The sequence below is a fragment of the Dermacentor andersoni genome, chromosome 7 (genome assembly GCF_023375885.2).
Source record: "Dermacentor andersoni chromosome 7, qqDerAnde1_hic_scaffold, whole genome shotgun sequence".
In the NCBI taxonomy this organism is placed as follows: Eukaryota; Metazoa; Arthropoda; class Arachnida; order Ixodida; family Ixodidae; genus Dermacentor; species Dermacentor andersoni.
This window is the reverse complement of record NC_092820.1, coordinates 146001266-146025115: the sequence shown is the minus strand read 5'-3', so window position 1 is coordinate 146025115 and position 23850 is coordinate 146001266. Positions and strand designations below refer to the sequence as shown.

General features: G+C 44.0%; 1 protein-coding gene across 1 annotated transcript in view; it reads left to right on the top strand.

Annotated features, from left to right (window-relative positions):
- LOC126534488 (uncharacterized) overlaps window positions 1-23850 on the top strand; it is a 369598-nt gene that overhangs the window by 109394 nt on the left and 236354 nt on the right. Inside the window, exons 8-29 of the mRNA XM_072289535.1 lie at window positions 684-880; window positions 2535-2770; window positions 3179-3484; window positions 4878-5129; window positions 6239-6362; window positions 6661-6866; window positions 8272-8427; window positions 9352-9513; window positions 10399-10521; window positions 11285-11485; window positions 12168-12317; window positions 13020-13172; window positions 14431-14565; window positions 15407-15568; window positions 16669-16868; window positions 17571-17682; window positions 18266-18490; window positions 18896-18997; window positions 19692-19868; window positions 20711-20857; window positions 22065-22379; window positions 23106-23417. Of these exons, the coding sequence (XP_072145636.1) occupies window positions 684-880; window positions 2535-2770; window positions 3179-3484; window positions 4878-5129; window positions 6239-6362; window positions 6661-6866; window positions 8272-8427; window positions 9352-9513; window positions 10399-10521; window positions 11285-11485; window positions 12168-12317; window positions 13020-13172; window positions 14431-14565; window positions 15407-15568; window positions 16669-16868; window positions 17571-17682; window positions 18266-18490; window positions 18896-18997; window positions 19692-19868; window positions 20711-20857; window positions 22065-22379; window positions 23106-23417 (4153 nt within the window). The remainder of the gene's footprint in view (window positions 1-683; window positions 881-2534; window positions 2771-3178; window positions 3485-4877; window positions 5130-6238; window positions 6363-6660; window positions 6867-8271; window positions 8428-9351; window positions 9514-10398; window positions 10522-11284; window positions 11486-12167; window positions 12318-13019; window positions 13173-14430; window positions 14566-15406; window positions 15569-16668; window positions 16869-17570; window positions 17683-18265; window positions 18491-18895; window positions 18998-19691; window positions 19869-20710; window positions 20858-22064; window positions 22380-23105; window positions 23418-23850) is intronic.

Genomic DNA, 23850 nt, shown 5'->3' with positions numbered 1-23850 from the left:
GGCTCTGCACTTGTAAAATGCCACTGCTTTCATAGCTGAACTTGTCACGAAACCCAGTTCCAGAATCTTCCAGAATCTCGTGGTTAAAGGAGTTCCGAGATGACGTTTCTGATGTCGTTCTTCTTTTTTTAAATGGTAAATGAAGATGAAAATGCTCTAAACCCTAGAACAACTGCTAGCAAGTGTAGGCACACTGTAAATTATTTACTTTTACTGTGACAGTTGCTTCGATGAATCAGTTCGAGTTTTGGTGACTCAGGAGGTGGATGTGTAATGACTTTGTGGTGTGCAGACTCACCCTGTTCCTGTGATCGCTGTGACTGCCACACACAAGTGCAGGCAGAAGAAACACGCACAGCACTCTTTACTTCTGTTTTTTTATTAGCAACGTCATCACACCTAGCCTTACTGCCACTCGACGTCAGCAAATTCTGCTCTTTATCATGACGCCACAGTAACGTCGATGACGCCAGGTCTGTCTGACATGTCAAGACCAACTTTAGTATCGCATCAAGATATCTCATAAATGTTTCCGAGCCTTGGTACTAGTTATGTGCTATTCTTTTGTGTCTGAGAAGCATTTGGTACAGTTTCCATAATTTAGAAAATATGTGTCAGTACTCCTTCGAGAGTATGCATTGTGGCCAGGAGCTATAGAGAATGCTTTCCATGTCCTTGTTCAGGCGGTTTGGTGTCCAAGTTAATGACTTTGGACCGAGCTGGCGGGACGGCCTGGCCTTCCTGGCCATCGTACACTGCATCAAACCTTCCCTGGTGGACCTGGACTCTGCAAAGAAGATGGACGCTCGAAACCGCCTGGAAAGGGCCTTCTCTCTTGCCGACCGAGAGCTGGGCATCCCACGGTTACTCGACCCCGAGGGTGCGTTGAAAGGGCAGCACGTTCCTGCTCTGTCACTTTTTGGTGTACATCAATCAATCCTCAAGATATGATCCCAGAAAATAATGAATAAATAGACCATTTTATTGACAGATTAGCTCGTTAGCCTAAGTAGAAAATGAAATATCATTGCCATCTTCCTGGTTGCTCTTCTTTTGTTTGCCAGCCAGCCAATGTACAATAATGTCCGGTGAAATGGGACTTGGCGAAACCCTTGCCAAGCCCGAGGGTGGAGGATGGGCGTTGTTGGGGGATGCTGTCCTTCCTGTGCTTGCACAGCCCTAGTAGCCTGGTGTAGAAGATGACCGTAGTTGGGGCTGTCTCTGGTGGCAAGGATGGAGGAGTTGCACACTTCAGGTGGCTGTGGGTGGTAGCTCACATCTCGCATGCCACCTGGTGCTCTTCTTTGTTACCAAAGATTTGACAGTGGCAGATAATCCACTTCACTTGATTGCGCTTACGATCTCATAGTTGCAGTAGAGAGCGATGGACTTGTAATCACAGAAATAAAGCGGGAGTTATAGCTTGTGAAACCAAAAAAATTTTTTTCATTCCATGCATATGCCATGATTGGAATGGCCTTCTCTCTGTTGTTTCCACTATTAAAGATATTTTGTTTCGTTCTGCCATACCTTATTTAGCACACGAATGGACTAGCATTATTTTTGTATTGCACTGCTTTTTTTTTCTTTTTTCCCTTTTTTTTTTTGAGGGGGGAGCTTTTTAAGTTGGACCCTTATTGTATGCTTGTATGTTTGGCACTTATTTTCTGTGTTCAGCTATTTGTAAATTTTAAACTTTGTTAAATTGTTAAGCCACTCCCTGTGTAATGTTCTACCTTGAGGATACATATAAGTAACAATGAACCAGTCAGTTGATTAATCAATCATGAGCTTTATTAGTACAATTGAAGAAAAAGGATAGGTATAAGATACCTAAACCAGTAGCCCATGTGGATAGCCCCTGGTCTATGACAGCAAGTTACATGCAAGTCAACCACACGCATAATTATTTGCTCAACGAGCAACAGCATCATTCCGAAAAACAAGTATTAAGTGACTGAGAAAAAGTTAGTGTTTCGATAGACAAGCAATCAGTCACTCAGAAGATCAATCACCAGTTAGCTGAAATGTTTAGAATAGACATTTTCCTCATTGCTTCCAACTGCTTTCATTTTGACTGTCTATGTGTGCAGGTTTGCATTTACTGCTTTTTCTCTGTTATTTCTGACTAAATTTTCAGTATTGAGTCAGTATTTGTCCTATGTTCGCCTCTGCTTGCATTAGCATTTCTTTTTCCATCGTTCATTATATGAATTTTAACCAATTTGCCAAGCTGTCCACATTGCTAGATTACGGGACATTTGCATAAAGGCTGGACCACCACATGCAGTGCAGCCACGCTACCATGTGTGCAGTCGAACCTTGCTATAACGAAGTCACATTTAACACAAAAATACCTTCGTTATATCCAATAATCGTTATGAGCATCCATTCGTGACCTGCTGATATCGGCGAGACACATTTTATGTTTACTGTGCTATATCCAATAATCCACTATGTACACATTTCCCTTGATACATATCGAAGTTCAACTGTATATAGAAAACCTGCCTTCTGTTTGCTCCCTTTTGCAGACGTGGATGTTGACCAGCCGGACGAGAGGTCTGTAATGACTTATGTGGCCCAGTTCCTGCACAAGTATCCTGGCACATATGCCACGGAGCAGCCTCTCTCGCCCACCGTGTCCTCGCCGACGTCGGCTGCCCCAGGGCAGGACGACCTCTCCGTGCTTGAGTCCTTCCTCAAGCGGGCCGAGACCACCTTGCAGATCCTCCAGAGGCCACTCACCAACCTACGAGAAGAGTACCAGGTGGGCAGTTCATCTCAGAGAAACGATCAAAATCAATTGAGACCAAGCAAAGTACCTTCTCATGCATGTTACGAGTACTGTTGCACAGCAAAGACTAGTGAAGCTTGACGTTGGTTACATGTGTGCATTTGCTTTGTTGCTGGTAAATCATGCTCCGCATTAGTTCTGCAAATATCTGGCAAAAGAAGAAGTGGTTGATTATGTGCAAAAAAAAGTGAAGGGCAGGCTTCTGTTTCTTGATTAGTGCCCTTTTTATTTAAATAAAAGCACAAATGAAACCGAAACAAAAGAAATAGTTTTCGTTATGCTTTCCTTGGATTCATTTGGCCATAGCGTCGGCAGCACACGTAATCGCCCTTCCGCTAAACCTTCTTAAAGAATGAATGAATTCGCCTACTCCCTCTGCAGAGCTACCTGAACCTGTGCCGAGACTTCGACGGGCACCGTGAACTCTATGCCAGGCTGGAACGTCGTGCAGCTCGAGCAGACAGCACCGTCGTGCTGAGCCAAGCGTGGCCGCTCATGCAATCGCGCTGGCACGCAGTCGAATCCGGACTAGCGCAGTGGCGTAAGCGGCTGGACGCCGCCCTTCCGGGCCGACTGGCGCAGGTTGCGGAGTGGCTGGCGCAGACCGAGGAAAGGCTTCGCCACGACAAGCTCGCTTTGGGACAGATGGACGCCGCCACCGTAGCCTCTAAACTGGCTGAACACCAGGTGAGAGTATAGTTCCGTTCGCTGCTTGCCCACTCCTATACTAGACGTGTAGAACATTGAGAGGACGGGTAATAGAACATGCTGCGACATGTAGTGTCTCTGTCTGATGAGATTGTAGAGGCGGTGTGCCAGGAAAATACGTTTGACCCATTTGGCCGTTCAATATGGGTTCTGTTGGTCGTGCTAGTGTTCACGGCACCGACCGTGCTTCTTTATTTTTGTTGTCTTCTAGCGTTGGTGAGTTCGCGAGCTTTCTTGACCTTGCATGGGAATGCACTACAAGATCATTCTAAGGCCGAATCAGTTTCTTTGAAGACGTCATGTGGAAAAAGTGATAGAGATGAAACAAACATAAAGATGCACTTAAATAAGTGTTAACCACAGGTTTAGTAATGTTGCTTCAAGTTGTGGTAATCTCTTTGCTTTTGTGCTCTGTCTGTATCAGCATTTTCTCCACAATCAATCAATCAATCAATCAATCAATCAATCAATCAACCAACCAATCAAGGGCACTTTGACATTGCAACATCCTAAACTACGTCTATGCACTAAGCATGGGCGTGGACATTTAGTATAAAGGACCTTACCTTAGCGTCACTGACGGCAGGAACCTCTGCAATATTTCTTGTAACATGTGTTTCATAATCCTGACGTAAACATTAATTCTGATTCTGAAGCTTGATAAGTAGCTTAACACTGGTAGACGCATTCACGGCCTACGACTTTGCTTGTGACATGGTGGCTTGCCTGCACTATCAGGCTTGTGGGAATCTATGACGGTGATTTATGTCATCCCGCCATTTCTCTTCCATTGCCAACCTTGAAAATTCTCTTTGTTGAGGTTTCAGTGGCCTGTAGCAAGGCATGTTGTTAGACATATCATAATCAATCTGAATTTTCTTATTGGCTGATGGTTGAGCACTGGTCACTCACGATAGCTATGGACGTTAACTGGATGATCTTTGTGGTGATGGCCAATTGTGGAAGACATTTACTAAAGAGAAGTTTTGCGAGTGCAGGCCTTGTTTTTTTTTCTTTGCACGCATGGTAGTCCAAATTTCTCTTTTTTTAGTAGTGCTGTCTGTATTAGCATTTCATTTCAAATTTGATGATGGCAATTGCTAATGACATTCCTTCAGAACTGGAGCGGTGACAAATAAGCATTTTCCCTGCATGAGCTACTTAATTTTTAATACATATATCTCCTGTAATCTAGCATTCTTCCTATCTGTAATTTATCTCGTAATGTCACCTATGCCCTGCACTTCTACATTTTGACCCCTGTGCCAATGCCTCTGAATGGGACTGTGAGGCTAAGTGCACCTTGTTTTTAAGATACCATCCCACTGGTAGTACCTGTCCTAAGTAGGGTCTCTCGTTTGCCAAATTACAGTCTATCCTAAGTGACCTGGACGAAGTGAAGAAGTGGCTCGCCGACCAGAAATCGTCGCCGGCCATCATGGCCACCGTGGCTCCGGAGCACTTGGCCGACATCGAGCAGCGGCTCGAAGCCCTGTCCTCGCTCGTCTGCAAACGCCAGCTGCTGCTGGAGATGGAGCGGCGCAAGCTCGCATTGATGGCGCTCGTGCGATCCGTCGAACAGCACGTCGCCCAGCTGGAACAGAAGCACGGATCTCGCTCTCAGGTGTGTTATTCGCTGGTGTGATGACGGCCAAGTGGCTCTGCTGCATGCTTTTCCGGATGTGGTTGGTGCAGTGCACGATAGTTGTGTTTGTCATGCCTCCACCAGTGCATCACTAGTGCTGACCTGACTTTGCACTCGAAGGTCGATTTTGGCACCTTGTGGGATTTTAGCTGGATTGATTGTACTCGGCACAGTAGCAGGCCGTACATAAGTGGAACACATGTACCAGGAAACTTGTGCTATGGTAGTAAGAGTCGTGAGACAAGTAACATAAAAGTAATTGATTAGTCTTTTAGTAATTGTTCAGTTATGGTCGTGCAGCATTACCGAATTTTCCGGACTATAATATGCACCTGATGTTGCAAAGGCCAATTCGAGCCTAAAATAAAAAGTTTTTTTTTTTTATATAGGCTGCGCTTGCTGTATAGTTTGCATGGATGAGCTTTGACTGAAGATAGGTTTTCTAGCTTGTCTCCAATGACTTTACAGCAGGTGAGCAAGAATTGTATTGTCAACCGCTAAAATTCTAGGTCCTTGTCATGCTGAATGAAAGGAGTCAGTTCTAAAGTCCATCAAAATCACTCTCGTCGGAACTGTCAGAACAAAACAAATGAGGCAGGTTGGATTTGACAAACAGCTCCTCAGTGTCTTCATCGCCTTCAGAATCCGACATCTTTGTTGCAGCAGTTTTTAGACTGGCTTTCACCCAGGTGCAGTCTGGCCTCCGTTTCTGGAAGCGTGCCTTCAATCTTAAAAAAGTAAAATTGTGTATAGCAGACAGCCATAGATAGTCGACACCTGGCAATATTTTAACTATTAAAGTTCTATGGTTTATCGACTACAGTCCGAAAAATACGGTAATCACTGCCTGTAATATCAGTTTCATTTCTGATTTAAGTAATTGTAATTGTAACCGGTTACTTTTCTTCTGTAACATGTACGACGTTGACTGGCATCACACCTGCTCAAGGAGCGCCCAAATTGCTCTATGTGGCGCAGCAATAAGACCTGTACCAACTATGTTGCATGTTCTACTCATCAAGAATAGCCATTAGTGCTCCTGCTTGTCTTGCGGGGAATCGCCATAACTGAGCGACTTTGTGGTTCAGGTCGAGGAGCTCCTGAGAAGGCACAGGGACCTCCTGGAAAGGGACCAGGTGTTCCAGCAGTTTGACCGCCTCTTCAGGGAGCTCCAAGAGGCCTTGGACATGTGCCAGAGGGGATCGGCCCTTGGTGAGCTCTTCGTTCGCTCTTGTACATTTCAACGCAGCTAGCAGACTAAGATGAAGAAAGGCACACGTTGGCACAGGTGCTCTTAAAGCAGTGCTGACACATATTTTCTAAGCTCTAGAAACTCTATCAGATGCTTATTGCATGTAACTGAATGACACTTAGCAAGGAAAAAAGCATCACCACTTGTCTCTGTGACCCTGTTGATCACTTTGGCTCGTGATTTCTGTCATGCAGAAACTGCAGAAAGCATTCAGTGTTGTGTCATCCTGTAACGGTGTCGCAAACTACTTTCTTTCAGGATTCCAAGAGGTCGACGACCAGGCCAGGTTCTTGGGTGACATTCACGACCACTGGACCAAGCTATCAGCCCGCCTACGCACCTCTGGCAACATTCTCAGCGAGGTCGTGGTTCAGTGGCAGAAGTATGACGCCCTCTACAGACCTGTTGTTCAGTGGCTGGATCAGGCGGAAATTGCACTCCAGTCCAGTCTTCCTCAGAAACAGGTAATGCCTTTGTAAAATTTTTTTGAAGTTTTGTTAATCTTTCATGATTGAACCTTATCAGTGCCTCTCTGATCTATCAGTAGTTAGTATCAGTATCAGTATCAGTTCAGCCAAGAAATATATTGCATTTGAGTTTGCTGGATAGCGCCATGTTGGCTCAGTGGCTGTGGCATTCTGCTACTGAGCACAGGGTCGTAGGTTCAATTACTGGCCATGGCATCTGCATTTCAGTGTGTGTTAAATGCAAAAGCACTTGTGTACTTAGACTTAGATGCACATTAAAGAACCTCAGGTGGTCAAAATTAATCTGTAACCCTCCACTACAGTGCCTCTCAAGACCTAAGTGTTTGTTTCAATCAATCAATCAATCAATCAATCAATCAATCAATCAATCAATCAATCAATCAATCAATCAATCAATCAATCAATCAATCAATCAATCAATCAATCAATCAATCAATCAATCAATCAATCAATCAATCAATCAATCAATCAATCAGAATTTGCTGGTGGAAACACATGAGTGAAGGCTTTCGTTGTCACATTCACTCTTCATTTGAAGCATTAACTGTTACCTATTTTTGAATGCCTATTTTGCTGTCCCTTCTTAATATCAGTTAGTAATTAAGATATATGTAGAACGTGGTAGCAGTTTTCGACTGAAAAATAATGTGGAAACTGTTCTTTACAGGCGTTCTGGGCACTTTATTTATTTGCTGTGGTTGGCAATGAAGTGAACTATGTCATTGAATATCATTGGTTTGCTTTGGCATGAGGCCTCATGAGTGACGATGCGTTAGTGCCCGCGAAAGCTTGTCACCACAGGTGGTTCCTCTGGTGTTTCAGGTTTAGCACACTGTGCATTATGTATTTATTTTGGGAAACATGCAGAAACTTGAAATTGGCCTCTCTCATGCTGGAAGTAATAAAAGAGTTGCACTGATGTATGTTGTGAGAGAACTCAGGAGTTCACCAAAGCACACACAGTGTCATTCAGAGATGACCCAATGCTCACAGTTAACAAGGACTACAAGCAAAATTGCACTGACAATTTCAGTCGCAAGCTCTTCCATGTGATAAGTGTTTAAGAACTCATGGTCATGACTGTAAGACTTAGACAAAAATGAATGATTCTGTACAACAGTTTCACATTGAAGTTGTTATGATAGGAAGGCTTTGCCTATGACACCGAAAAGTTCAATCATGTTTTTTGAATAGACACATATGGGCACAATAGGAAAAACTTTTTTTATTTTTACTTTAGGTTTTACTTAACCTTTGTGGCTTAAGCTGCCATTTACCCTGAGTCACTTGCTGTGTTTGGGAACATACAGACTGTGTGTTTATGTTCCGGAACAACAGTCGTATGAGTGGGGTCATTAATCTTTCGCTGTTTGTCTTCCAGGAGTTCTTCCAGGATCTTCCTTCTTGGAACGAAAAGAAGAAGAATGTTGTTGAGTCTGGAGACTACCTTGCTGCAACCTGCAGAGATGATATTGCATCAACTATCAGAGCCCAAGTTCATTCCATCAAGCAACGATGGGACTCGCTATATCCACAGGTACTTGCTGCCCAAGACGTCAGCTGTGTGTATTGTGGACAGCGGTCAAGCATTACATTGAAGCTTTTCACATGTTTATGACACTTAAAGAAAGGAGTGCATTGAACTTCTCGTACACTAACCTTGTTATCGTTACTTGTCGCTGTTCTTGAAGTGAGAGATTTATGACGGCTTTAGAAACATTCTTCACCACTGGGAGCCAAACTAAAGGCTTATCAGCACACCAGACACTGTTGTAATGATTGTGCGGTTTGGCTGGTGACGAGGATTACAAATAGGGAATGATTGGCAATTCCATGTCCCGAGTTTCTTCCTGCGAGATGTGTTACAGTCTGCAAACACGAGCACTGTAATAGTTGAAAATTATCCATGGAAAACCAAACTAGTGATTTGCTGCTGTGTTGCTATGTAGATGTCATGTCAGATAGCATTATACATACCTGCCAACTCTCCCCATCTGTCCTGGGGACTAGCAAAATCTGACCAATCCTCCTGATTGAATGGACATGGCCATAACTCTCCCGAAAAACTATCCCAACCTCACTGCGAAAAAGAAACAAAAAGTGCGTTATGCAGCACAGTCGCATCGTGATTGCCATTATGTGCTAGGTAGCTAGCCGAAGTCAGATTTAAATCCAAGCCATTTGTATATAGGCAGTGTAGGTTTAACTTAGCTGGTAATCCTAACATGTTGGTAATTCATAAGAACATTAAAAAGCGCGAACTGGACACAGACGAGCAAAGGCACATATGCACACATGTATATGTAGCTTTTCTTGTCCGTGTCCAGATTGCACTTTTTAACGTTCTTATGGCATGGTTGTGTCACCATAAACCAACGGCTATGGCTGTGGTTTACGGCCATGGCTTATGGCCGGCCATGAACTACGTTTGACACAATTTCTGTGCATCTTTGCAATACAGATGCACCCCTTCCTGAGCAGCGGGGAATCACTGCGGGCAACGCAGCAGTTCCAGACAGGCCTGGACAACCTCAAGCACTGGCTGCAGCAGGCAGACCACCTCCTCACTGCCCACGTGCCTTGTGATGTGCCTTCCCTGGAACAGCACGCTGAGGACCTGAAGGTATGTGCAGCGGGCAGCGAAAGTTTTCGGAACGCAGATTTCGGTAAAAAGTTAAATTTCTTCGTGACTGCACCACTCAGCATGGCATATAAATGTGTTCGGATGCATTTGGATGCACAGAATGGCCTTCTGTAGAGCTGCTCTTTCTCGGCAATCTTCATTTTATGCTGACATAGATGAAGCAGTATTTGGAAGATAACAACTTGTATTCAGGAACTGTGGGGTATCAAGGACAGGGGATGCTTCAGTCTGATACCAGGGGTTGTTTCAGCAACAGGATGAGACAGTTCCTCTTGTCTTGTCTGTTGACTGGACCTTTTCTACTGACAGACATACAGACACGTTATTGGCAGGCTAGTTCTGTTGGCAAGACAAGAGTTGCCTGTTGAAACAAGTGTCATCGACAAGACCTGTCTCAAAAAGAGTTTTCTCTTGCCTGCTGACAGAATTTAATTGTCGAAAAGAGTTTTGTCTTCAGGACTTGCTCGATCAGTAGGGACTTATCTCAATGAGAAGACATCAGGACTCCTGTTAAAACCTTGACACCTACAAAATATGACACATTTGTCTCTGTCAAATAGTTTCCGTCAGCGGTTTAACTTTCCATCGTGGTTGTCATAATAAACAAATCAATAGAAGCAAAGCATTCAGTTCAAGTGAGAAGTGAGACATTCTCTTCCTTTGAAACAAAATTCTCACAATGTCTACACAATAAATTCAGTTGGAAGTTTTAAGATTAAAGAACCTAGAGGTGAACAAGTTGTTTCAAGTCTTCAGCGTGATTATGTAGGTGCAGTTTGGCAGCAAATTCTCTAGTACCAGTGTTCTCTCAGACTTGTCAGATTTTTAACGTCGGTGATCTGTTCTCTGTTCCCAACATCACAGAGGTTCCAGAACACAATGGAAGAACAGCGGTCGCAGTACAAAGCCCTGTCCAGAACAGCTCAGGTTCTGGTTCGAGACCTAAGTCGTACAGAAGTTGACAAGATGATGGCTGACATGAAGAAGGTTTGTGGCTGCTTGCATTCCCTCTGTTTTTTGGTGGAGTTTTTCAAATTAATTTTTTTTTCTGAACCCCAGATTTTTTTTTATTCCTCTCCCATTGCAACGCCAAAAGACTTCAGAATGCAGTGCATGCTCTTTTCAATGTCATATAATTTGAAAATAACATGAGGCTTTGTCTGCGATGCCACAAGGATTAGGAAATTATGGCATATATTTTATTTCTGTTCATGGGAATGTTATGCTGTTTTCCAGAGTATCACCATAAGAAAGACTTTCAACAGAAGGTTTCAAATTGCTTACCTCAATTTCTTTTCACCGCAATAGTCAATTAATAAATGGTCATATGAAGTTAAATTTCTTTTTCGGTTGCAAGTCCATTGAGAGTGCTTGGTATAGCTACAGCCCATTCCTGTTTCTTCTATGTCCTTTCTCCTCTGTTCTATATAAGTGGTCAGGAAGAGTGTGCTGAATTGGGCCGGTTGGTGCATTTTTAAAGGGTAATCGAACAACGCTTCTGACAGGACAAAGTGAAGATGTTATGTCACTCGTTTTCACTTCATCCTGTCAAAAGCACTGTTCGATTACCCGCTAATATTGTGTAAGTTGTCACATTTTGGAGCCCAAGAACATGGGGCATCTCTGTAGTACACCGAGTAGCCCAGCAGGAAGCTCTTCTAGGCTTTAAGAAATTGAAAACATTGTAGCCTGTGCCTCGTGGTGCTCCGTGTGTCACTTCTGTCTCGTGTGTGTTTTCTCTCTTCTGTAGGAAAAAGAAAACCAGGTTCGCATGGAAGCACGTTGCTCTCAGCGGCTTTGCACTGTGACCCAAGTGACATCCCTGGTCCGTGCCCTGGACGCCGACCTGGATCGTCTGGATCGCTGGCTCGACAAGGCGGAGGATGCCATTGCTACTTACGCTGTGCCGAACACACAGACACTGGTGCTGGAGCAGCTTGAGAAGCACAAGGTACAGAGCTGTCCTCTAGACCTCTGTTAAGTGGTGGTGTCCTCGTAGAGGCTGCTAAAGCAATGCTAGATGCACTCAAAAAAAGAGATGTATAGACAGATACGCACACGCATACATGCATCTAAGCGTGGTTACACACACAAACCAACACATGCAAACCTGCACTGAAATTTGCACAGATCTCCCAAAATTTAATTGCCATAGCATTCTAAAGGGTAGCCACCAGCATTCATTCTTGGCGTTGCAAAATTCCTAATAGGCTGATCCCCAAGGCACTGTAATCAAAGGCATGTGCACGCTGATCCTCATACCGGTGCACAATTATACGACCTCACAAGGATTTTGATTATGCAGATTGAAACATGGCCTTCAGCAATGTAGGGAGGTAGATCCTCGGAGGCGCAATAGGTGGGATGCAATTGGAATGTACAATGCTTTCCACTGCACTACTATGTATAAATGGAGTTCAAATAATATGATGTGGGTGGATAATTATGGAATGATAAGATACTATAACGATATTTGCATTACAGTTTCTCAGTTGTAGCACAAGAACCTGTGAGTCTCTTTAACCTTAGCGACGAACTTGAATCATGTGGTTCTGACTGGGCATTTGGGTTGACAGAATGCCGTGTAACTGAAGGACGAAAATGAAGTGACGCATGGTTCTGCATGTCTACAGGCATTCTTCTCTCAACTGGCTCCCATGAAAGCGCTCCTGACGACGAAAAACAAGACGCATCGGGAGCTAAGGGAGGAAGTTGGGGCCTGCCCGGGTCTGGACACGTCCAGGGTGGATGCCAGGATGGCCCAGCTCAATGATCGTTTCCAGGTATGTTGTAGGTCGTTTATTCATACTATGTGACTGATGCATACAGCACCACAGTGTAATCTCATTACAAGAGATGCGGTTACTACAGATATTCAGTATAACATACTGGCTTGCACTAAAACATTTTGTTTGTCTTGCTGACTTTCCCGTAGATTAATCCCTGTTTGTGACAGCTGTTACGAGATAGATTACGTTAGGGTGCAATTGAATAAGTTCGAGTGGTAATGTTTTGGTATTGCAGTATTGTCTATACTGTGTTCCCAAGTACGCCTTTCTGTGCTGCCATGTATGCCTACAGTATGTTCCAGAATACATCTGCTGGGATGGCGGCTTTGCGTTCCTCAATACACATTTGGTATTCCAGTATGCATCTATGCTGTGTTCCCAGATACATGTGCCAGTATTCCAGCGCACATTTGTATTATGTTCACAAATAACATATTTAGGTATTTCAATATATCTATGCTATGTTCCTAAATAAATCATACAGTATTTCAGTACATGTTTAAGCTATGTTCATGACTTCGTCTTGTGGTATTCCAGTATATGCCTACCTTATGTTCTCAGATACATGTAATGGTGCTCCAGTATCTACGTGTACTGCATTCCCAAGTGTGCCTTTTGGTGTTCCGTTGTACACCTACGCCATGTTAAAACTCTAATAATGTGTATTACTTTGTGTTCTTTTGTACCTCACTGCAGAACTGTTCCTCATTGGCTGAGCAGTGGGAGCGTGCCCTGCAAGAGGCGGCCAACAGGTGGGAGAACATCAATGACGCCGAGAAGAAAGCGCTGGACTGGCTCGGCAAAGCAGAGATGCATGTCTCTGACAAGAGGGATCCTGAAGCTGCCAGGGTGAGGCCTGGTAGTCTTTGGAATCGGTTGCAACTTTTTCAGCCTAGCGAGAAATTTTTCTGCAGTTCAGACAAGTGAGGAAAGCAGAAGAACATGTTAGAAAAACATTAAAGCACGCAAAAGAGCATGGACTTAAGAAAAAAATTATGACAGATGTGCTTTTCTTCATTTAAAAAAAAAGGACCTTTGCAAGTGTGTGCACATCTGCGCAGCTCTCGCATCAAAGACAGCGAAGCTGTTTAAAAAGCTCTCACAGCCTTTGTAAGTCCTGGTGGTTTAGTTTGCCACTGCCCAGAATCTGCCCAAGGCTTTAAAAATGCTTCACTAAATCTCGTGCAATTCCTTTGCTACATCAGAGTCCTTTCAAACACTTCACTGCATCCGAGCTTAGTACTTCTATAGACTCCGCTGTATTCAGCGCTTGTTCCCCTTGTTGGCTCTGGTGACGCCGTACACAATCATTTAGAAGTGTTTAAAGTGTATGGTATCAAATGTAAACCAGAGAAGAGGTGATTCTCTGGCTGACATTTGATGCCGACTACAGTGTGATGCAATGATGGTTTTGTAACTCCTCTATACAGCATTGTGGGAAAAAAAAAGGTAATCTCAGTCCAAGCAGCAGTTGAAAGTTTTACTGTGTCATACCATATACATACTGCAATAAATACCTTACAGTACTGTATCGTAGGTGGACATAAAATAAACTGCTGCTGCTGATGATGACTGTGATATAGTCGGTGACAACCTAAGAATTCAGTGGCAAATACACCGCTGTCCAACTCAAAAGAGATGTTTAATAGACGTGCCAGACATTTGCTCGTTCCTGTGGTGTCACTATGCGTATGACCTTTTTCGTCTCGCAGGAACTGTGTCTCGATGTGTGGAGGCACAGAAGCCAAGAGGGGTGTGGTTTTGTAGGTGAAGTTCGTAACTGAATTCTTATGTGGTCGCTCAACATACTCTTCCCAACATTCTTCCTTCATAGTCATGCGTAGGATGTGCATCATCAAGTGAAGTTTACGTTGAACGAGGCGTTTCTCGGTGAAAATGTCTCCCAATTCGTTTGTGTGCTCTATATTTGCAAATGGTCGCTTAACTGTTTCAACAGTTTTGACAATTGCGAAGATTGACATTCTTCGCAAGTAGCAACGACAGCATCGCTTAAACCGATTCTCACAGCATGTTGAATCCGCATATCTTTAATGGTGTGGATACACAACATTAGACTACAGCGAATCTCTTCTTCACTCAAACGCAGGCCTTCTTCAGCAAGCCCTACGAACACATTTTGCTTCGGGTGATCCAGACAAGCAAAGATGTTCTCGCCACTTTGCCTCCTGAAGACCACCCACCTATCGAGGCCAGGGTTCAGCACATCAAGGAAAAATGGAAGGTAGTTGCCCTCCTTTTCTTTCTTCTTTTGCTTTGTCCTAATACCACATTATGGAAAGAGATTATGGAAATTACTTGCGATTAGTAAAAATTTTGACTTTCTTCACCACTTTGGGCTGTTTGTTGCAGTAGTAGTACCACTCTGCCTACCCTGTTCGTTAAGCCTTTGATAAGATCATGATATGAAAAATGAAAATGATCAGTTGTTGTCATCATTAGCGTTGCAGTTGTTGCTTAATGATATCTTGTTGGTACTGTCAGCTCCAAAAGGATCTGCGAGAAAAATGAATGCAAGCATATCCAATGCGAAAAATTCAGTGTTATAGTCCTTCTTAGCAGGTGTGCTTGACACAGTGCTTTGTAGTATTCTGCAGGCTGCGTGGTCAAACTGTAGAGAGATCGACATCTTTCATTTTCAACTTTGAGCCATTTAGGTAACTGCGAACCACTTCATTTTGCTTGCCAATCCATTAAGTGGGGCTTAGTTTCCGATCCATTTTCCTTATATCTCAGCATGTTATAAAAGCAAAAGCCATGTCTTTTGCTTTTCCGTGTTTCTTTGACAGCACACATATGCACAGCTTCTTTAATGCCAAAGTCATGAAAGATGCTACATTTTTTCGTAGCCTAAACATGCAGCCCAGAATCAAGAAGGGAACTTTGACTTGCATTCACGACGTGTGCAGTGCAGGTCTCAAACATGAGCCTCTGCCTTTTGGCAGCACAAGGAAATTTTGAGTTTTTGTTTTTTCTCAATGCCTTCATGTTCTGATGATGTCTGCAAGCAGCAGTGCGGTTGGCCTGTAATCCTCTGCGCTGTCATCCCGTTCGTTGTCTCACAGGCTGTACAACAGAAGCTGCCTCGGCTCAACGATGATGAGCTGTTCTCGGAACTCCGGGAATCATTTGACCGAAACCTGGAGACCCTCAGCAAGGAGCTGGACGAAGAGAAGAAGCTCATTGACAAGGGCGGAAACCTTCGTGTCATTTTGACACGTCATGAAGTGAGTCATGGCTTTTGTGGCTGTCTTGTTTTCATATGATGACATCGTGCATGACAGTCACCAGCATTCGTTGGTGATGTCGATGCACAAACTCCTGGTGGGCTGATCCTGTAGGTGGTGTTGTAATCAGAGGTGCAGGTATTTACATCAACGCATAGCGTGTGTCCTTGCAAGGGTTGTTAATGCAACAAAGACACCAAGAATGGCTAAGTAAGAGTGGCGTTTAAACAAACGTGCGCACACACACACACATGCACACACACACATGCACACACACACAATGTATCATAAGTAGAACAGAAGCAGTAGACCATAAGGTCGTGAGGAGCACGTAGGCAGTGTCAGTAGACCAGGGTCGTTAGGGTTCCATAGGTGGGACAGTGGATCATAAAGTCGTAATAGTTCATGAATGGCCAAAGGGAGGCAGATGTTTGCCAATGAATTGAACCGGCAATGCTATGGCTAAATAGTGAATGCCACTTCAGATGTCGATGTCAGGCAATGTACAAGCATCACTGCATTGAGCAACCACAATCTTGTGCATAAGGCATTTGTATTCCACAACACTGTCCTCTCCAGAGGGCACATCGAGCAAGTTTTTCAGGGTTGCTGTAGGTGTCATAACAAAAAGAAAAAAAAGGAAGATGACTGACGCATATATTGAAATGTAATTCTTAGTGAAGATAAAGCAATATATGAAAAGCAGCAGAGGACGCAATGCAAGAGCCAGCCCAGCTCATTCTATTTACTGTATTTGCGCAGTGTTCATAAATGTTGGTGAGAAATCAACCTAAAAGTAATCAATTGCTTTTTAATGATTGCTCAATTATTTGTGTGAGGCAGTAATTGGTCACTGTGATCCCATTTTTTAAAGAACTAATTGTAATTCTGATTGGTTACCGTTTTTCTGTAACACTTCCAAGTTTGTTTGTAAGCAAGGAGGAATGTAGAGTTGCAGACTAAAGGATGGCCCGATGTACTTAGAGATATAACTTGGTAGAAATATGGTCTGTCAGCCCCTTAGGTCTTACTTCTCTCCCGAAAGGGCTGTGATGGTTCATACTGCGTCTAAAGGATTCTTGCACGGTGCGTGTGCGCAGGAGTACTTCAACAAGTCCCGGGAGATGGGCACGCTGCAGGACTGCCTAGAAGAGATGCAGCAGCTGGCACAGTCATGCCCCAGCCACCAGGCGCCCCTGTCCGACTGCCAGAGCCGCTTCCGGGTGCTGCACGAGCGCATTGTCACTACCAACCGCATCCTTCAAGTGCCCAAGGATGAGTGGGTCGAGTACTCCAAGAAGTGAGTCTTCTTGGGCATTTGTTGATTTGCCATTGCTGTTCCTAGGCAACGGTATCTTGAGAATCACATCACTAGCTAGGATGTTGAACATTTTGCACGGTGGGCTATCAGTTTACAGCTATGAATGAGTGTGGACGTTTTAATAAAGTGTTAGCATGGGCTAGCTGGTTAGGTTCCATACTGAAGACACATATAAGCGGGAAGACAATCTGAGTGCTGGCTGCCAATTAAAACATTTATTCTGCACAGGACAAATAGTTTATTCTGATCAACACCGTGAGCTTGAGTAAAGGCACGCAGGGAGAAATCAGTCATCGTGATCAAATCAAAAACATTGGTGACCATGGCACCAGCGACCACACTCGGCGAAGTTTCTGTTCCGCGATATATTTTGCAACGTTTAGTCTTAATATAGCCTTTACAGAAATGATAAGTTGGCATCCTTGCATGGATGCCCAAAACAAGTCTTAAATGCAGGTATCCTACTGTGTGCCAAGCAGTTTACACACGTACTCTTGCGACTTCGGGTGGTACGTTTTTCCTCGCAGTTTTTTCAAAACGTGTGAATGAGAAAATCTCACTAGCATCAGAGATACATGCCAGATAGACAACATCTTGACTGCCATGTTTTGGGCACGCGGCATTCCAGGAAAGTTCCCTTGCCATTTATGAAGAGGGTCTGTAGCCAATATCGATGTGCAGGTTTAACGGAATCCTTACCTGGATGGACCAAGTGGATCAACGAATTGAGCAACTCATGCAGAGCGATACCAGCTCAGCCTCCGCCTACGAAACGCAGAGAACCGAGTTCTTGGTAAGTTCCAGTCACATTAAAAGGAGATTTTGCCTCAGGGCCAACTCTGATTTCCCTATTCAAATGCCCATGAAAAGCAGAAATGCTCTAATTAGACAACTGCTCAACTGATTTGAATGAATTTCATTGCATTTAAGAGAGTAAGCTAAATTCTACAGGCTGTAGGGAGTGGAATTTCGATTTAAGGAACGATGGTGGCGGCTTAGGTTGATAGATGCTTCTTAAAAGTGGTCTTTGAAGTGTTGTGTGTGGCCCAAGAAATTCATCTGTCTGCGGTACTCGAATCTTTGCACGATAATTTTATACATTTTACACTTAGCAAGGCCGGAAGATGGAAGCTTGAAGTCAATAACAGTGGTTGAACATGTGGTTATAAACGAACATTTCGACGTTTCTTTGCTACCCAATGAAGGCTTTTCCCCTTGTCGAATTGTTGGCTCCAGCAGCAGTCCTTCTTCAACTTCCGTTATGCACTTGTTCACTTAGGTTACACGCCTAGTAAGTTACAGTGTCTGGTGTTTTGAACAAAGGCTGATCTTCGTTTTGAGCTTGACCGTCGATTGCTTTCTCCTTGTCGCGCAAGGACATCTGCGAGACAGTCGACGCTCGCCGGGGTGACCTGGACTGGCTGAACCAGCGGCTGGAGTCTCTGGTGCCGGGCATGGAGCCTGAGGAAGCCAAGAAGGAGAAGGAGCGGCTGGCTGGCTTGGTGGCTCGTTACGGTGCCCTCTTGCCCGTCATGGAGACCACTACGATCGTTTCCGAAACCGTCTCCAAGTGCTATCTGTACCGAGAGGAAGTCACCCAGGTGTGTATAGTCCTTGTGCGCCTCTCGTGAGGTACCGTCACAAGCGGACACTAGGATGTGCATAGTTAAACCAATTTTCTTTATACTAGTAAGCAGTAGCGAAAACATCACCATGAAATGTTCTGATCTGCTGTACAAATTACGCAAGCAGCACTGTCTCGATGTGCTACCCATTTTGTGAAGACGTCTGCCAGCTGCGTTTGCCATCCTCATATGCCTCTAACAAGATACCGTCACAAGCAGGCAAAAATATCTGCGTAATCAATAGCCGTCTGCTTTAGAATTTTTTTCACAACAAGCTGTAGTGAATGTGTCCTTGCGAAAAATTCTGGTCTGGTCTAAAGACCGCAGAAGTGGTGCTTAGTTTTCTTTTGTCATCTGTGGTACTGTTGTGGTACGTAACAGGTCACGCGCTGGCTGAGAGAGGTGCGAGAGTCCAAGGTGGTCCCTGAAGAAATTCCTCTTGACAGTCCAGAGAAGCTGGAGCAGATGGTGCAGAAACAAAAGGCGAGTTTATTTCCTTTCTTGTAACAGAGTGAGAACATCACTCATAACTCATACATCCAACAAAAAGGTTGAGCATTCGAAGTACATGATCTAGTACCTCAGCCACAGAGGCACAAATGGTTACATTAACAGCTTAATGTCTTTTAAAGTTTAATGCCATTTGCATGATACCGTATGAACATACCAGTGACATTTGAACTTAATGCCACTTGCGGACTTGTGCGCTCTCACAACTCATTTTGCCATCAAATGCGCTCTCTTGCTCCCAGTTTTAGCACTTGCGGCTTGCACCTGAAAGATGCATTTCTGCAGTAAGCTGAAGTAATGTTACATAACATGTGCCTATTAATGATTAGTGGCATGTCTTGAACTTTTGTACACTAAATGGCAAGGTTAAGGTCCTAGAAATTTTGTGGCATTAGCCTAGGCTGTGTGGCACAGATGTGATGGGTCGTTTATCAGTGTTGCTTTTGTTTTCACCCAGCCACCATTAAGCGTGGCTTAATGTCATGCTTTGTCACAACATATTGTCCAAGACTTAGTCTGACAAACTTTAATCATATCTCCAAAGATACCAATGGCTGAAACTCTCCGCAGAGATTTTCTTTTTTTCCTTTCACTTAACTAAGCCAGGTGCAGTTTGAATGATGACTAACAAGAATCTGCTTTTGCTGCTTTTATTTTTTCTGTTTAGGAAGTGGTGGAGGAGCTTGAGAAGCGTCAGGGAAGTGTCCTGGAAAGCATCAAGTCGGGAAAAGACCTGCAAACTGTGAAGGGTGCCCCAGAATTCGTGTCTAGCGACGTGAAGAAGCTGGAAGAAGAATGGTCCCAGGTTTACCACGAAGCGATCGAAAAACTTGACCGTATGACAGTAAGTCCTGCTGTGAAAATCTGGTTAATATATGCTCATATCCATAGTGTTTCCTGCAGTATACCTTGAGAGACAAGTGACATTGCGGTGCCATTGCACGTATGAGAAAGTTGGGACAGCGGGGGATTTAGACTTCCATTTTTCTCGGAGAGCGAGAACACTTAAAAGAATCGTCTGGGGTGGTGTTCCCTTTCACAAGATGGTTTTTGTCTGTGGCACTATAGAAGTATGTAAAATTGTGTTTTTGTTGTATAATTACGTGATAAATAAACACTCACACTTGTGCATACAGTTACAGTAGAACCTCATTTAACAAGGTCGCATCTAGCATGAAAATACCTTCGCTATATTCAATATTCATTATAGGCATGCATTCGTTAGCCGGTGATATTGGCAAGAGATATCTTAGGCTTATTTGATTATACCTAATAATTTGTTATATTGAGGTTCAACTCTTTTGCACTGTTTGTTGTGCATTGGATTTATTCATACATCTCCATTTTCATTTCTTAGTTCTTGCATTGTAAGCGAGCAAATGTAAACACGAGACGTAGCACGGGAGAATCAAGACTTACTATGAAGGCTGAATTCTAAGGAAGTGTTGTTTGCACAGCCAGGGCAACGTTTTAGGCCTAACCAAGTTCGAGACAGATGAAACCTTCTATATCTTGACATTCGCACAGCGTCACGGTGCCCTTTAAGAAACTCATAGAGACAGTGGCACCAAGCTTTCCTCTAGGTAGTACTGCGAGAAACCCTGTGCTTACTCTCTTACTGAATCGGGATCAAGATAAAAAAAAAAAAAAAGTTGTTTGACAGCGAAATTGATTTGCGACATGCAGAAGGACAGCCAGCGTTGGCAGGAGTTTGAGAAGCTTCGGCAAGACATTCTGCGGCTTCTGGCTCAGGCCGAGCAGGAGCTAGTCAACATCGGACTCCTGGCTGACATGGAGCAGAAGAAGCTGGAACAGTGCATCAAGGAGAAGCAGGTCAGTCGGGAAAAAAAAAAAATACTGTTGGAAAGAAGATTGGACATGTTAGTCATGTCATGCTTAATGACAATGTTATGAAATTATTTTGGGCATGCAGGTGAAGCTCAAGGAGCTAATTTGCTGTGCATAGTTACTCTCAGAATGACATGTGCAACATAAGTTGATTACGCATTATCTATGCAGTCCTCTCATTAGAGGTGCTTTACAATATCGTCAGTCTTTAGCGCTTTATGTGAAGCATCTTAAATCTTAGATGAATGACGGTGTTGTATTTAGTGCATTTATGTAAATGTAAGGCGTAAGCCAGCTTTTTGAGATTTCAAGGACGAAGAAAGGTATGTTAAACTTTTATACCTAAAATAGCCTGATTCTATGTGTGGACACTGCAACCAAAGGCTCACAAAGATGAAAGTGGCGCAGTTTATCATGTGACTCCGCCATAAGTGGCTCAGCCCGACAAAAATGTCAGCCCCCTCGACAATTGTGCCACTGTTGGACCACTTTGACTCCTAGCTGTGTGGGGAAGCCCACTTACAGAATACCACCAGAAGTCTAGACTTACCTCTTTTTTATATTCCAAGTTCATGGTGATTGAGCCAATTTTATTCAAAAATATAATAATTATTCACTCGTAATTGCAATACAGTTTAGAATTTAAAGTGAGGTGAACTCAGACAGGAAATTGCAAAACACTGTCATTGTACTCATGCAAAAGTTTAATCTTTCAAGGTTGTGATTTGGGACTGTTGATGCATCATGATTAAAGTGTTATGTCATCAGGTCATCACAAAAGCAATGCATATGTCGTCATGAAATCATCATGTATGTCATTATGAAAGCATTCCACACATCATCGCAGAAGCATCATGTAGTATTCATTACAATACCAACATGTATGCCAACACAAAAGCATCAGGTACGTTATCACCAATGCATCATGTTTGTCATAATGAAGCCATTGCGTATGCCATCACAGAAGTGTCATGTATATCATCATGAAACCATCATGCATGTCATCACAAAAGCATCATGTAGGGTATCACAAAATCATCATGTAAGCTATCATGAAAGTGTCATGTATGTCATCGCGAAAGTGTCACGTATGTCCTCATGAAAGCATCACCGTATCTTTATCATATCATGTTGCCACAGCCTTTTATTGATACAAGCTTCCTCACACACGGGCATGCTGGCACTGCTGCAGGAAGCCGCCAAGAAACTGCAGGAGTCGATGGACAGCATGCTTTCCCGGCTGCGAGCTCTGGCCGACGAGCTGTCTGCACAGCTGGGCCCCCAGAGGGAGACCCTGCTGCGTGCCGAGCTGGACAAGACGGAGCGCAAGACAACTACCATCCTGACCACAGTGCACGAGACAGTACATCGGCTGGAGACGGCAGCCACCAAGGGCACCGACCTGTCCGACCGCCTGTCCCGCCTCAGCCAGTGGCTGGACACGGCTCAGGACAAGCTGACAGCGGCCACTGATGGACCGGTACCCGAGCAGCTGGAGGAAGTCCAGGTGCGTCGGTTTTGTTCTGGTTTCGTGCGGCCTGCTGCTGTGCTTTTGAGACAGTAATAGCGTTCTGGGTAAGCTAGGATCACCGGATTAACACCACCAGCTTACATGTGAATGTTCTTTTCTGTTTATGCCACCCCTTACTTCTTGGAAGAACAGGCAGAACAGGCTTTGTGCAGCAACGGAAATGTAATCTTTGTCAGTGGAACATGAGAGTAAGCTTGTTTCCGCTTAGAAATGAGATGCAGAATTGGACATCGAAGCTCTGCAAAGTCCCTGAATTTTTGAGAATCAAAAGTGCGGGACTCTTCAGCACATTGTCCTTGTGCTGAAAAATTATGCAGTGTTTTGTGGATATATTAACTAAAATATGGGTGAAGATGACGAAACACACGAACGCAGCACTAACTCCTAGAAAATAATTTATTCTGGAAAGAACACAGATATATACCATATTCATGCATTTTGATCGCGTATGAAAAACTGTTTTTGTGCTGTTCGTATATCCATAATGCACTGGAACTAAACCTCGATATAACAAACAGAGATATAACGAATTAGCAGATACTATAACAAAGTAAATCTAAACTGTTTCCCAACGTTATTGGTGTGTAAGAAATGTATCCTTATAATGAATATCATGTGTAACAAATGTATTTTCGTGTCAGATGCGACTTCACTACAATGAGATTAAACTGTAATGCTTTGAAAATGCATCTTCTCGCTCAGGACCTGAGCAAGGAGATTGAGGCCAAGCGTGAGGTCCTGGAGCAGCTGGAGAAGGAGACGCAGGAGCTGCAGGGTCAGCGGCCGGAGCTGGCCCAGATGGCCACGTCGCTGCATTCGCAACTCAAGGAGCTCGACCAGGAGGGCAAGGAGATGAAGCAGGAGCTCAGCGACCGGCAGATCCGCATCGAGGTGCTCCGTGAGCGCACCATCCATGAGCGCAAGGAGCTCGAGGACACGGAGGCCAACCTGGACCAGGGCCTGCCCACGCCGGACTCACTCGAGCAGCTCGCCGCCAAGCAGGAGCAACTCCGGGTGAGAGACGTGCACATATTTTTCTCTCATCTATTCTGTCTCTTCTCTGTGTACATTATCACATGGGGGCGGATCAGGTGATGGCAAAGTTAACTTAATCAATATTGAAAAAGACACCTCATTATGCAAACATTGAACCTGCAAAGAAAAAGACTACTGAGGCAGCGACGGCCATCACAAGCGCAGTAGTTGGCGGTAGATCAGAAGTAGAGTGGTTCTTGCTCTGCTGCGTTTTTATACTTTATGCAGGAGTTGCCAGTGCATATGTAAGTGGCTGAAACTATGCAGCTAACAGAAAAGGGTGGAAACAGTCAGAAAATAGCACAGTGAATGGGATGGAAAGAGAAATGAGAGGAAAGACATTAAATGTAGACAGCACTAGAAATAAGAGAACAAGGGCAAATTTCTTGTTGAAAATACGAGGAAAAAGTAC